The sequence below is a fragment of the Cannabis sativa genome, chromosome 4 (genome assembly GCF_029168945.1).
Source record: "Cannabis sativa cultivar Pink pepper isolate KNU-18-1 chromosome 4, ASM2916894v1, whole genome shotgun sequence".
Taxonomy (NCBI): Eukaryota; Viridiplantae; Streptophyta; class Magnoliopsida; order Rosales; family Cannabaceae; genus Cannabis; species Cannabis sativa.
Window position 1 is genome coordinate 79,834,434 of NC_083604.1, and position 14,609 is coordinate 79,849,042.

Here is a 14,609-nt window from a genome sequence, read left to right on the forward strand (position 1 = left end):
TGCGGGTGGTGCGGTTTTTGACTATTTTTTCAAACCAACCCGCACATGTGGTTTTTTAAATTTCTCAAACCGCACCCGCACCGCGAAATTGAAAACCCGCAAAAACCGCACCGCAAAAAATAGTGCGGTGCGGTGCGGTTTTTGTGGTTTATGCAGTTTGGACTATCTCTAAATAATTAAACTATCACAAATACAACAAACTTTGAGCAAAATTTGTCAAAATACCATAAGGCTTGAAAATAAATATTAAAAAAAAATTAAGTGTCAACAATACAATAATTAGTAGACTTTAAGTTTTTTTTTGAAAGAATAGTAGACTTTAAGTTGAACATTCATATATCGGACCTAAATAAATATAAAAATTGGTATTTTTATAATATGCGGTGCGGTGCGGTTTGAACCGTATATTAATAATTCAAAACCGCAAACCGCACCGCACCGCGCGGTTTAGGAAAAATTTAAACCGCGACTGCACCGCAAAAAATTTCAAACCGCATTTTTTTTGCACTGCGAGCGATTTAAGCGGTTTGGGTGGTTTGATGAACACCCCTAACATGGATAACCTTGATAGTATATTATACTTTGATAAAGTTTCTTAACTTTTGTCATCAAACCATAAAAGCAGAAAACACTAAAATATTTTTAGAGTAATTTGGGGTTAAATTTTAATACATTGTTATTTTTACACATTTTATTTATTTATTTATTTTTTGCTTAAAGTTCTTACACAGCTAATTCTTTGGGTTTTTTTTTTTTTGGCTATACTCTTGTAAGGAAACGTTATCAAATATAAGGTCTCTCTTATTATTTACCATTACATGTACACGTGATATATACTCTTGTGAATTATTGCATAGTTAGTTGTGTGTGATTTTTTTTAAATGACCGATTTTCATTGAAAAATTTATAAAAATATTGAAATTTTAGTTAATTTTTACAAAAATATTGTCATACGAATTTTTTTAAAAAAATCCTATATTTTTATAAAACAACAATGAAACACAAAACAAAATAACTAAAAACAACATTTAAACGACTAAAAAACAACCGTAGAATAACAGTAAAAACTTAACACAATACACAGTATAAAATATAAATTCCGCCCCGCGTAAAAAAAATAAAAAAGTTAAAAATTTGAGGGTGTAAATAATCTTATTATTTAGAGGTCAATTCTGAGGCCCATTTCGGTTTGAAGTTTAATGGAATTGTTAGGCTGGCCCAAAAAGATGGGATATCCCATCAAATCCCAAAGGGCTATTTTCAAAAATATGGGAAAAATTATTAAGGTTATGATAAATATGGCATAAAAAGTAAATGTCACTAAATATGGCATTATCTAACCAATCAAACTAAAAATATGGGTTTTTTTCTAAAAAAAACCATATAAGACATTAAAAAGAAATCTGAATTTAAAATTCATAAAAAATAAAAACTTAATTAAATTACCATAAAAAATATTAAAATTCTCTTCATATTTATTTTTTTAAAAAAATAAAACAAATAATACTATAGTGATTGCCGAAGTTGTCACTTGTGTTGGAAAATTCATCGGAGTTTACTGCCGACACCGGAAAGTCGCCGGAGTAGCCGTCGGTGCCGGAAAAGTCGTCGGAGTTGCTGCCGGCGCCGAAAAAGTCATCAGAATTAGCATTGTCGCTGGAAAAATCACCAAGAAACTAGTTTCTTGATGTTAGAAACCAGTTTCTTGGTGATTTTTCCGGTAATTTTACCAGTGACAATGCCAAGTCCGACGACTATTCTGGAGTTTGATGTCGGTGCGAAAAAGTTGCGGAGTAGTTCCCGGTGTTGGAAAAATCGCCGCAGTTATTGCCGGCGTAAAAAAAGTCGTCAGAATTGGCATTGTCGCCAGCAAAATCATTAGAAAAATCACCAAGAAAGTGGTTTTTTTATCAAGAAACTGGTTTCTTCACCAAGAAAGTGGTTTCTTCATCAAGGAACTAATTTTGTTACACAACAATAATAAAGATTATGAAAACAAAACAAAAATGATATACACTGAAAAATAATTGAAACCAGTTTCATCAATCAACCAAATAGAGAAAAAAAAATACAAAAAAAATTACCAAGAAACCGAAAAAAAACCAGTTTCTTGGTGATTAGTCCGATAATTTTTCCGGTGACAATGCCAATTTTGACGAATTTCTCAGAGTTTACTGTCGGTACTGAAAAAGTCACCGGAGTAGATGTCGGTGTATTAGTCGTCAGAGTTGCTACCAATGCTAGAAAATTCGTCATAATTGCCATTGTCGTCAGAAAAATTACCGGAAAAATTACCAAAAAATTGGTTTCTTCATCAAGAAACCAGAAACCAGTTTCTTGGTAATTTTTCCAGCGACTATGCCAATTCTGATGACTTTTCTGAAGTTTACTGTCGCTAGGAAAAGTCGCTTCGGAGAGCTAGCGTCAGAAAAGTCGTCAGAATTGGCATTGTCAACGGAAAAATCACCAAGAAACCGATTTCTTAGACTTCAAGAAACCGGTTTCTTGGTGATTTTTCAGTGATTTTTCCGGCAAAAATGCCAACTCCAACGAATTTTCCGGCGCCGGCAAAGAACTCCGACGAATTTTCCCAAGACCGACCGCTACTCCGGTGACTTTTCCCAAGACGGCAAAGAACTCCGGTGACTTTTCCGGCATCAATGACAAATAAAAATTCCTAAACAAATAAAAACATTAAATATGAGATTTAGAAATCTAATTACATATATATGGCATATCAAATACCATAAAAAAACCTAAAAATAAAAAAATACCATATAAATTGGCCAAACTTAAATGTGCCATATTTATCATAAGAACTTTTAAAATCCCATACTAAGTGTAATTTTCTCAATCCCAAATAACTGACATATGAAAAGTTTGCTTTAACAGTCACACACATTTTTCACTTATATGCTACTTTAATAATGAAATTAATATTTTTGTCACAAAATAAATAAATAAACAAAAAATATTCTTTGTTAGTTTTTTTTTTTTTTTTTTATGAGGCTATTTTTTAAATATCTATTTTATTAGTTTGCTTTAGATCCTAAAAGATCGTTTGATCTTGTGGCAAACTTTGAATGAGAACCTTCTCACTTAAGACTTTAGTGAATGTTTTTTTCGATTGAGCTTTCTCTTTGTTTGGTCTCTTGTGAAGTTAATGAATCTCACTTTTACTTATTTTTTGACTGCAATTAAAGTAATTCTTGAAATTACTAGTTAAATTGGGGCAAGTTTATTAGCCCTCGAAATTTGATGAGTGGATTAACAGGTCTTATGAAGCTCGGAACCTAGTTGGTAATATAATTTTAGCGGTTCTTGTAATTTATTATATTTATTTAATTTTTAAAATATATTAAATAAATAATTTATAAAAGTTGATATATGATGTAATATAAATGTTAGTAATTTTTTATATGATTATTTGTAAAATATTATTCAAAAGTTATATAAATATAACTAAAGCTTTACAATATACATATAATTTAGTAATTGTAAAAAAAATATTAAAAAATAAAACCAAATTTAAAATGGGATTTGAAAATGGTTTGACCTGTTTAAGAAATACGGGCCAACACGAGTGAAACATGCCACGGATCCGACCACGACACAAAAATATTGGGCCTACTCTTTAAAAAATTTTGCACGATAATGCACGACCTATATTTTTTTTGTAGCATGGCACAATACGAACTTTTTTTTTTAAAAAAAATACGAATAAATATGAGTTGGATCAACACGTCACACACAAACTTACATCACAAAAGAGAGAAATGAAAAGTGAGAGGATACTAAATCTACTAAAATCCCCAATTTAGAATCCCTCCAATTAGGGTTGTACAAAAAATTCGTAAACCGCCAAAATCGAATAACACACCCAAACTAAACTGAAAAAACCGATAAAAATTACAAACCGAAATAACTTGAAAAAATTACAAACCGTCCAATCTGTTAATTGAGCTGGTTGAAAATAAGTCCAACCCGCCCAATTAAACCAAATAACCCGACCAACCCAACTTTAATTTTTTTTTTACCTTTTAGTTTTTATTATATATATTTTAAATAATTAAATATATAATAATATAAAGTTATATACTTAATTGTTAGTTTTAAAGTCATATGTATTGTGTTGTGTTTTGGTAGAATTTGATATTTTTAATTTATCTTTTTAAATTTTATTGACTTTGACTTTGAAAAAAAAAAGTTTGCCTAGTTTGGACGGGTTAACCCGACCAAACCGTACAAACCGTTGGTCGGTTTATAATTTTTTTTATTATTTTTTTTAAATTGAGCGGGTTGCACTTAAATTTTAGCAATCCGAACTTTAGATTGGGTTAGAAAATATATAAGATAAACCGCCCAAATCGACTGATGTACATCCTTACCTCCAATAATAGAAGGATCATAACCCCTATTCTTCAATTATTATAAATTACAAAAATACTCTCAACAAATATTATTAAAAGAGTAATTATAAAAATACACTAAATAGTTTTATAAATTAGTAAGTATAATACACTAATAGTTTTATAAATTAGTAAGTATCTATTCTCCAATCACTCTATTTTTTACCAAACAATAAAAAAGAATTATCACTCTCCTCTTTCTCTCTTATTCTCTGTCTATCCTACTCTCCCTTGTTACCAAACATAACATCATTGGTCTTTTCCACCCTTAAGTGGCACTTGAATAAGAGGAATGAATATATATGAATGAGAATATGAATAGAAATTAAATGAAATAAAATTTAAGATGTATAAAAAATTAATAAAAGAATGACATTTTAATACTTTTATGATATGTTTACTTAGAGGAAATGAAAATGAATGGTATGATATTGATTTTTATATAATTATTTACTAAATTTTGAAAAGAGAGGAAATAGTGAGGCCTACAGAAATTAGGGAGAAAATAAAAAAAAAGATTCTCTTTATTTTTATAGGAAATACTTTTCCTTTTTTAATTTATTTTATTTTAATTTTAATTTTATTAATTAAAAAAAATATGCTCTTTAAAATTCTACAAATAAAAAAGAGTAATTTGTGCAATAACTTTTAAGTTTAATTCGCAATTGTAAATAAATATTTAAGTTTAATTTTTGATAGTAATAATACATACGTTAAATAAAAACTTATAGAGTTGCAGAAAAATAACTTAAGTATTATTACTGCCAAAAATTAAACTTAAATATTTAATTACATCATTAAACTTCGGTATTTATACTGTAAGTTACTTAATAAAAAATAATTACATGTTATAATAACAGTAATTTTATTAAATTAAAGTATTTTAATTACATTTTTAAATTATGTAAATATGATTCTTAATTTTTTGTAAGTATAATTTTTTTTACTAGGGTCGGCCAATTTTTTTACTATAATTTCGTAAGTATAATAAAATATTATTTCTCCTTATTTTTATTTTAAACCAATTCATTTATCTCATTTATTATTCTATTCTAATTAAACAAAAATAAAATAAAATGCAAATCATATAAATTTGAATTTTGAGTCGTTTTAGAAGAAGCTTCATAGTGGTGGACCCACCATTTTTTTGTTGTGAGCTGACTGGACAATACGCTGAGGGCCCCACTTAAACGTACTAAAAACATCCAATTTAAATTACTTAAGTCAACTAATTAACTCATTTACTCACAGACAATATATCCACCAATAAGGCTCAAATATTACCCGGCCCCACAAATTTAGACCAATAAAAACCAGCTGTGACAAGAAACAAATCACCTACCCGTAACTTTATCTTCTCTCGTGATGATTATCCACGGTGGTGGGCTACTCTTGCTTTTCGCGCAAGAATAATAGTTCAAAAAAAAAAAAAATAATAAATATAAAAATAAAAAGAAACCCACTCTCATTTCGTTGGGCGTGACTGGTGTGAGAGAGACCCGCCGACTTACGTCGTCTATTGCTCCGTTTATTAACGGCGTTAACTCCTCTTTTGTCTTCTTACACCGTTTGGTATCGATTTTCACAGACTTAGGGTTTTGATTATCGGCTCCCTCTTCCCTCCTCCAAACGCCCCTCCACACAAATTTTCCCTATGAAAATCATCACACTAAGCCAATTTTTCCTATCTATATAGCTGGTAATATATATTTTTGTTGATTTTTTTCTCTGATTTTTCCTTTACCATCTTTTGTCATTTCCTTTTTTTTTGTTTTTTTTTCTTCCCGTTGAAGTTCTTAGATTTTATTTTGGGTGTAAAGTTTAGTAATTCGATTAGATCGAAGTTGGTTTAGGATTTTTTGTTTTGAGGTTTGGTTTAATTTCTCGAAATTTGTTTAGAATTTAGCTTCTACTGATTTGAAGATTAGATTTTTATGGTTCTGATGATTTGTTGATTTTGATTTTGGTCTTTTTTACTGGAAGATTGAAAATAAGTTATTTAATTTATTTAGATGTAGTTTTTGTGGTCTGATTTGTGCAAGAAGAAAAAAAAACTTTATTTTTTATTATTAGTTGGAATTTGTGGTTGTATATAGGTGAAAAAGATCAGATCGGATTGGTCTAGTTATGAATTGAGGGTGTAAGTAAATATAGAGTTGGCTTTTAAGCTGTGAAAATTCTATCAAAGCTCAGCTCTGTGTTTATAAACATCATGATGACCCATATGTATATACCTAGTGGTGACATCAACGGCAACTGCAAACCTAGGTATATCTCTTCCACTTTATATATCTCGGTTTTTATGTATGTATATATATATTTATGTATATTTTTATGTATGTATATATGTATGATTCATTTTTTTTGTTGAAAAATAATGTATGTATATGTTTTTCATGCATGCTGATATATGCTTTGATGTTGAATATTTTAGGGTAAGAGTTTTTTGCTAGATTTTCTGTTGTTTAATTACAGTATTTAAGGGCCTTGAAATACTCTCAAGCAATTGTTTACGAACAAATTTTCAAAATAATAAAAATTGTTTTAATTTAATCATTATTCGTTTTTGCTGTTGGGTACTGGATGCAGCTATAAAATTCAACTTCTCATTATTTTGTTACGTTGTAATCATTTTTTTTACTTGTTTTTTTTAGGAGTGAAAAAGGTTTATTGTTTAATTTGAATATATCGTTTGGATATATTATCTCACACAAGAATTGGTGTTATAGACTGGTGTGTGAGTGGTCTGAGTCTGGATAGAGGCCTTTATAGAACTCAGCTTTTCTTTTTCCCACATTAAAACATTTTCTTCTACTAGTGGTGGTCAAGCTAAGGGCATTAAGTTACTCAAAAATGGAACTTAAAGAAAGACTAGTGCTATCTTTTTTTAACCCTTTTGTGCGCCTAAAAAAGAAAAGGATACAATGAAGAGGAAGCCAACAAATAGAAATTGTATAGTCTACAATATCCTTTAATTGTTTTATTTCAGTTTTATTTTCCATCGAAGCACCAATGCCTCAAGATTAGGTATGTGCCAACTTCAGAGATGGAACAAGGAGTTATTTTCAGTTTTATTCATGGAGAAGCAATGACAACGTTTATATATACCCTGTTCCTAGATTTTGTGTTAACCCTGATGGAAATCTGACCATGCATGGTTGCAAGATCTCAGGAATCAGTTTGTGGTTGATGGATCAATGGTGAGGGCTCATATTCTTCGATTACTCAGGTTGAACTTTTTCATCCATTATAGAAACGAAGAGTTGCAGTCTCTTATAGATTAAGAGAATGATAACTCGAATGTAGCTTCAACTTCAGAAGAGAAATGATGATTATAGCAGCCATGTCCAAGGGTAGTGATCCTTCAAGGGGGCTCTGGCTTCAGAAGTTAACTAAAATTTTCCCTCGGATGATTAATTTCCAGGTTGGTTTACCATTAGTAAGGACAATGCAGCCAACTGTGTTGTTCTTGCTTTTTGCCAGACCTTGTTTGGCTGTTCCATTGGTTTTGAAAGTTTTGGATTGCCTTCCAAAATAGGCAAGGATTTCAGAGGGAAGATGAGAATTGGAGTTGAATTGTCTGTAGTCATTAATGTTTAGGAATTCTCTTTTTACTTTCATTTTTGTTGATAATTTTTGGCCAAGTTCAGAAGCTGAAATATTTTTGGAACCTATTAGATGTTTAGTTTTGCTGTACACTATATAGTACTCATAGTTTGATGATTGCTATTAACAATGTAAGGGATTCAGTTTATATAGTTGGGGACAGTAGTTATCACACCTATGTAAGAGGTTAGAAAGGAACATATTTTCTCTACGTTGTTTGATTAAATCAAATTTTGTATGTATTGTGGTTACAAATTGTGCTTTTTCAATATATGTTTTGTTTTGAGATTTAAAACCAATGAGTAATTGTATTTTGATGTTAAGCTATGCAAGTTTTGTTCACTTTTAAATGCGATAAAACCCACACCACATTGTCCCTTGCCCTTCCATTTTTTCCCCTTGGTTTTGTTTCTCAACCCTAACAACCCGTTCTTCCAATTTCTTTTTTGTTTTTCTCCAACCTTGTGCAGGGAGACAGAGAACAGATCCAATTCGAGTCAGGCGACATACATCTTCAATTTTAGGTTCGCTTCTAATGAGATAGATCTTTTGATATGGATCATTCTTGAATATTGATTTGTGATATGAATTTATTCTAAAGTTTTGATCTTGAATTTTGGGAAAAAGTGATTTTCGTCCTGGTACTTGTTCATTGTCATTGATTTATGGTTTCTGTTTATTTTTTGTTTGGAAGCTGAGAAAATGGTAAGATATAAGTTTGCAAGGATATATCTTGTTTGTATGTGCAAATCTGAAAATTTGAGCTTGTTTTTTTGGGTTTGATGAGTTCTTGTTTATTTGTGGCATTTGAGATATTGGAGATTGTTATGAGTTTGTGATTGAGATGTTTCTCAGATTGCTCTATCTTTTTTTACTGGAACGATTTGTTCTATTTGTGTTAGTGAAAATGCATGCTTGTTCTTCATTTTGAATTCCTTTTTAAATCAAAATTGATGAATATGAAGAATATTATGAACCCGAAATTGATGTTCTTGATTTTGGATTTATTTTCGCTTTACCTCATTTAATTAAAGGAAAGCTGATTTAGCTTTTATTTAATTTAAATTTTATTCAGTATGTTTGTCAAGAGTTTGGGTCATTTTTTTTTATTCTGATATTGATTCTAAATTAACATATCATTTCATTTCCCAATGTGTTCTTGTGTTGTTGGTAATGGTGCTTTAGATTGAAATATTGTTGTACTTCACCTGTTGCTCTTATCTGAAATGCTGCTTATTTTTCCTCATGTTGAATACTTTCCTATGTTCAAAGCTTGTAATAGGCAGATTTATCATAGACTGGTTTACTATATACTGACATTTTCTCCGTTTATCACAGGGTTTAGTAATATCTTCCATTTTCCAGTTTGTTTAAGACTGATCTGGAGTTAGAGTTCTATTGTAGTCTTCTTATCATAGTTTTGGGTTTCAACTTGTGGATAGATATTAGTCTAGTAAACAGAAATGAATGCAAATATTGAAGAGGCATTGGATAGTGGTCCAAGAGTCACACTCAACTTAAAAAGAAAGCGGTCAACCCGGTGTGCTGCATATTTTACAGGAGCTACCCGCTCAGAGTTGCCGCAGTCACCGAACTCTAGTAGGCATGGCAAGCGAAGGAAATTAAAAGGATGCACAAGCAGTGGATCTCATTCTAGGACATCTTTGCTGAAATGTTATTTGAATTTTATGAGAAGTGGTGCACCACAGCGTCTAATGTTTCATCAGAATGGTAAATGGACTGATTTCCCTGAAGATCTTGTTGAGATGGTCCGAAAAGATGTTATTGCGAAGAAGGCAACTAGTGAAATTGAGTTGCATGGTCGGCAATATGTGCTTGATTTTTTGCACATGTTCAAAGTGGATTTGAGATCAGGATTCCAGCAACCCATTGCTTGGATTGATGAAGCAGGAAGTTGCTTCTTCCCTGAAACTTTCTCGAATGATGCTGAAGATGACAATAATGATGCTGGTTACGATGATAACGATGCTTTAGCTGAGTCTTGTGGGTCTCGTGATTTCAAGTTGCAAGTGGAAATTGAAATAAATGCAGTGGCTGATACTATGCTGGATGAATGTTGCGGGGAGTCCAACGTTCTTGTTAAGAAAATTCACGTTGAGCATGAGCCTGCTAGTAATGCATTTATTGTTGATGCTGAGGATAGTTGCAACAGAGAACCTACTATGAAAGTTGAGTGTGATGAGATGGAAGTCAAATCCTTGTCAATAGATGAATCTGTAAATAAGAAGATAGATTGTGATACTGTGCGAAATATGTTTTTGGTGGGAATGGGAGGCTTGGGCTGTGTAGACATAGTTGATATACACCCTTGCATAAGTTCTTTGATGCAATCTAGATGGGAGCTTTTTGAGAAGCAGGCTGAAATTACTAGAAAGTGCCGTGGTAATGCAAATATACAGTATGCATGGCTGCCTTCTTCGAAAGAAGCAATATCTGCACTAACAATTTATGGGCTTGGTTATTCTGGACCAGCTTCAGTTAAGTCCAGATATGGCACTGGTGTTCACATGACAGCTGCCAGCTTTCCATCAATGAGGTCTGGAAAATTTTCCCCTCTTCTTTTTATTTTCAGTCCCTCCTTTCTATTGTTAAATGTTCATTGTTTTCGTGTTTATTACGGTATTTCTTTGTTGGCGTGAGAGCCTTGCGTCCTGGATAAAATGGGATACACATGAAAAGGTAAAGCATCACGGGTGAATTTTCCTGTGCCCTCTCGCTGTTTTGCTTCTGTGATGGGCACTACAAAAGGAACTGTTGAATAGTTCTTTTTGGCACTGTAGTCAAGCTTCAAGGTATTACTGCTATGTGATATTGGAGATGTGTATCATCCTACTGTGTTATTTCTTGGCTGATCTTAGTAGACGATGCAGTAACTCCATATAAGTGGCCTTGTTTCCTCTGGTTGTATATTCAGGCTTGAGAGGCTGTAATTAATGTTTTTAATATATTATTGCACTCATATGGGTTTTCTTTTTTAGCTTGATTTCATGGGTTGGTTATTAATATTTTTTTTTGTTTCTATAAATATGATATTTGTATGACTTCCATCTGTAAAATGTATATTTTTGTTTTGTTTCTTGTAAACACGCTTAAGAGAAGAATTGACCTTTCAATTTATTCACAGTGCAAGTTACTGTGATATTGACGAAAAGAATGTACAGCACATAGTGTTATGTCGCGTAATAACGGGGAATGTTGAAGTTATTCACCCTGGAAGTAAACAATTTTACCCTAGTAGCAATGAGTATGATACTGGAGTAGATGATCTCCAGAATCCAAGACACTATATTGTCTGGAACATGAATATCAATACCCACATCTATCCTGAATTTGTGGTTAGTTTCAAGGCTCCATCTTTCACACAAGGTATTTTAGTTATCTTTTTCTGGTACTTTCTTTTTTGATTTTGGACATTAACATGAGAAAGTTTAGTAGATACATTTGTTTCTCTCTCCTCCTCCCCTCCTTCTCTCTCTCTCTCTAGGCTGTGCAAAAGTCAGCGAAGCAGTCAGTTTTCTCTATTGCAGATTTGTAAAAGTAACCTAAATTTGTTTCTGAAATTTAATGAATGCTTATGGGTAGTGTTTTGATTTGCTCCTATAGGGTATATGGTTGGAACTGAGAGTAAGCATGATGCTTCCGTGGTTACTTCATCTTCACAGCCTTTAGGCCGGCTACAAATAAATCGCTCTACAGTTAATATGGTATCATCCCAATCATATTTATGCCTTGTGTTAATAATGATAATGGCAATGAGCAATCAGCTTTGATGCTATCTCTTGAGTTGAGATTTTTTCATTTGGATTTACCTGAATGTTAATCAAATTAGGCTTCATCAACTACTGATTTACACCCAAATGTTTACATCAGATAATAGGTTGTTTGTTTATACCCAAGAAGGGTAGCTCTAATAGTCAAGCATGTGGTTTGCTCCCACATGGTGTGAGGTAATGGGATGGCAATTGTTTTAGTGTTTTAATCCCCAATATGGTAAAGCAAGGCGGGGATGCTAGTTTCACAAAAAAAGACTATTTGTTTGTGACCTCTCATGCAAACCTGAATACCGGTCAAATTCATTTGGCTTTTAAACTTGTTTGGTTATACTTTGTTTTTGCTGTAGGTGTATGTGTCTTTTTGTAGTTCATTGTTCTTGTCCATGCAATTGGAGTACGAGTGATTTTTCACATTTTCAGTGTAAGCTTCTATAGGGTGTGTTGGATTATATTAGCAGTGATATTAACGTTGTGTTATCTCTTAGGAGAATAATAAGCAGCAGCCAATGTCAGATTTTGGGAGGCCTCTGGGAAGCCGAGGTCAATTAATTTCAGATTCTGGAAAGTTTCAGGGACATGCGGCAAGTCTGGGTTCTAGCACTTCAAGAATTCCCAAATCCCCTTGGATGCCTTTCCCCATGCTGTTTACTGCTATCTCAAAAGAAGTTCTTCCAAAAGATATGGATCTCATAAATAAGCATTATGAACTTTTTAGGGTATGCCTACTTATCAATTGGGACAATTATATTTTATACAGTTAGTGCTTTGAATGTATAGCCACACACACACACACATTTTTTATTTTTAAAGAATTTTGAAACATTTTCTGTATTTTTATTTAACGAAAGGAACTTGCAAGACATATAAAATGTGATGTGTAGACTGTAGATTTTGTAATTTCCAAATAGACAATGGTATGTTTGTCAACTTTGCAAAAATACATTGTAATCTGGAAGTGTCCTAAAGCCTTGTTTAAACTATTTTCATTTTCTATATTTTCCTTGTATTGACATATTGTCAGGCAAAGAAGATAGATCGTGATGAATTTGTTAAAAAGCTGAGATTGATAGTTGGAGATAATTTGTTGAGGTCCACCATAACGAAGCTTCAATGCAAGGTATATTTTTGTTTTTATTCTTTTTGCAAGAATGCTTATCATATTTGGAAAATCTCAGATGTGTAGTACTATACACTTAATGTTTGTTTTTATTTCAATACCATTTGCTCAATATTCTCTATAAAGTCATATCAAGGTTCTTTGGTTTAACATAATTTGAATTGATGTGAATGAGTGACCTTTTTGTTAAAAAGTACCCATCAACATCATGCAACTTCTTTTTTCATTGAAACGTGGAGTAGTAGTAAAAAAAAACTACAGATAAAGAGAGGTTATAACTTATAATGTATATGAAAATAATTGTACTTTGTTATTAATATAATTGGAGAAGTTATGACTGAACTACCAAAAAATTGCTTTACCTCCCTACCCACTTGCCTTCCATCCTATAAACTTTGCCATCTGTTCGTTTTACCAATTAGGTTCTTATATTTAATAGCCAACCATTCGCACGAGAAACTCAGCCCCAACATCTTAAACTAGAGGTTCATGATTTGATTATTCTTGACATCTTGATATGATATAATATAATGGTGAGAGCTCGTATTCAGTAGTTTACCATTTGGCAATTCTAAATACAAAACACATTCAAACCCCGAGGGTGGCCTAGTGTTAAGGAGGTGTGTTTGTTCGAAGGTTCGAATCCTACCCTCAAAAACTTTCGGGCCACGGTCGAAGTGGCAGGGCCAAAAATTTGGGGAAAGAAAAACACAACACGTTCGAATAGACAGATCTTGACAAAGTGAACGGTGGTGGCATGGCCACGTACTTAGTTGAGTTGTGTTATTAGCACATGGTACTGGTATTTGTTATCTTTTGCATTGTCGTCATGCCTATTTCTTAATGTCCCTGAAGCCTATTTCCAAATATCCATTATCTTTTGGTGAAGGATTTACTGTGAATTCTAATAATTAAATTTTGTTGCAAATTGCAGATTCCAGTGCAACCGAAGACCGAATTAGAAGCATTCGGGACAAAAGCTGAAGGTTGAGGATGCCTTTAATTGGTTGTTGGAGGAGTCGTACTGGTATGCTGCCTGCTCTGTTTGCGCTAGCTTGCTAGAAATGTGTCGACATAATCTTTTGTGATGGCTATCATGTATCTGGTTTGGATAACTTGGTAGGTTTTAGGTAATAAGAAACCTGTTCAATGTTCTATTTTCATGCTAGTTATTAATTACTTTGTTGAGTATGGTTTTATTATATGCTTAAAATACATATATATGTTTTAGTAGTTTAGTAAGGAACATTCATTTGCTTTTAACTTTTGTATGGTACATTAAGCCAGGTTGAGTAGTGTTTTTTCAAATATTATAATTACTTCTTATCTTTTGCACATATGTGTTTTTTAGTAGCTCCTCTTCCTATAACTTCTCATCTTAGTCTTTATCCTAAATTTAATCATATATAAACATGTATGTAGTATTTGGATAATGAATTGAGAATTACGATTCATAATCATCATAGTAATATTGTATCTTTACTTTTAAAGAATAAACATCAATAAATAAAAATGAGCTTGTAATGGTGATACTTGATTTTGCCTTTTTTTTTTATCATGTTTAGTGTGAAAATTTGAAAAACAAATGGGAATTTGACTTCTTATGTTTGTAGTTACTTTTTAACAAAATAATCTTACATATTACACCCGTCTATAAAATATGCTAATGTTACATATATTCTT

At 32.0% G+C, this 14,609-nt stretch overlaps 1 protein-coding gene across 5 annotated transcripts; it reads left to right on the top strand.

The window, feature by feature from the left end:
* The first annotated feature begins 5,875 nt into the window (after nt 1-5,875).
* Nucleotides 5,876-14,263, top strand: LOC115712941 (probable inactive poly [ADP-ribose] polymerase SRO1). Of its 5 annotated transcripts, none has more exons than XM_061114938.1 (10): nt 5,876-6,108; nt 6,506-6,677; nt 7,575-7,833; nt 8,486-8,539; nt 9,354-10,572; nt 11,161-11,402; nt 11,640-11,740; nt 12,295-12,525; nt 12,831-12,926; nt 13,861-14,263. In XM_061114938.1, exons 5-10 carry the CDS (start codon nt 9,479-9,481, stop codon nt 13,915-13,917), a joined length of 1,821 nt encoding a protein of 606 aa, XP_060970921.1. In that variant the 5' UTR covers nt 5,876-6,108; nt 6,506-6,677; nt 7,575-7,833; nt 8,486-8,539; nt 9,354-9,478; the 3' UTR covers nt 13,918-14,263. The 5 variants fall into 5 exon arrangements, with proteins under 5 accessions (XP_060970921.1, XP_030497231.2, XP_060970922.1 ...); XM_061114939.1 differs by having other exon boundaries at nt 5,881-6,108; nt 12,298-12,525; XM_061114937.1 differs by having other exon boundaries at nt 5,882-6,108; nt 7,582-7,833.
* Nucleotides 14,264-14,609: the final 346 nt, after the last annotated feature.

Coding starts and splice junctions, on each gene's coding strand:
- LOC115712941 (XM_061114938.1), top strand. CDS start 9,479: ATGAATGCAAATATTGAAGAGGCATTGGATAGTGGTCCAAGAGTCACA. Junction 11,403..11,639: donor GGCTCCATCTTTCACACAAG/GTATTTTAGTTA, acceptor TTGCTCCTATAG/GGTATATGGTTGGAACTGAG. Junction 12,526..12,830: donor AGCATTATGAACTTTTTAGG/GTATGCCTACTT, acceptor ACATATTGTCAG/GCAAAGAAGATAGATCGTGA.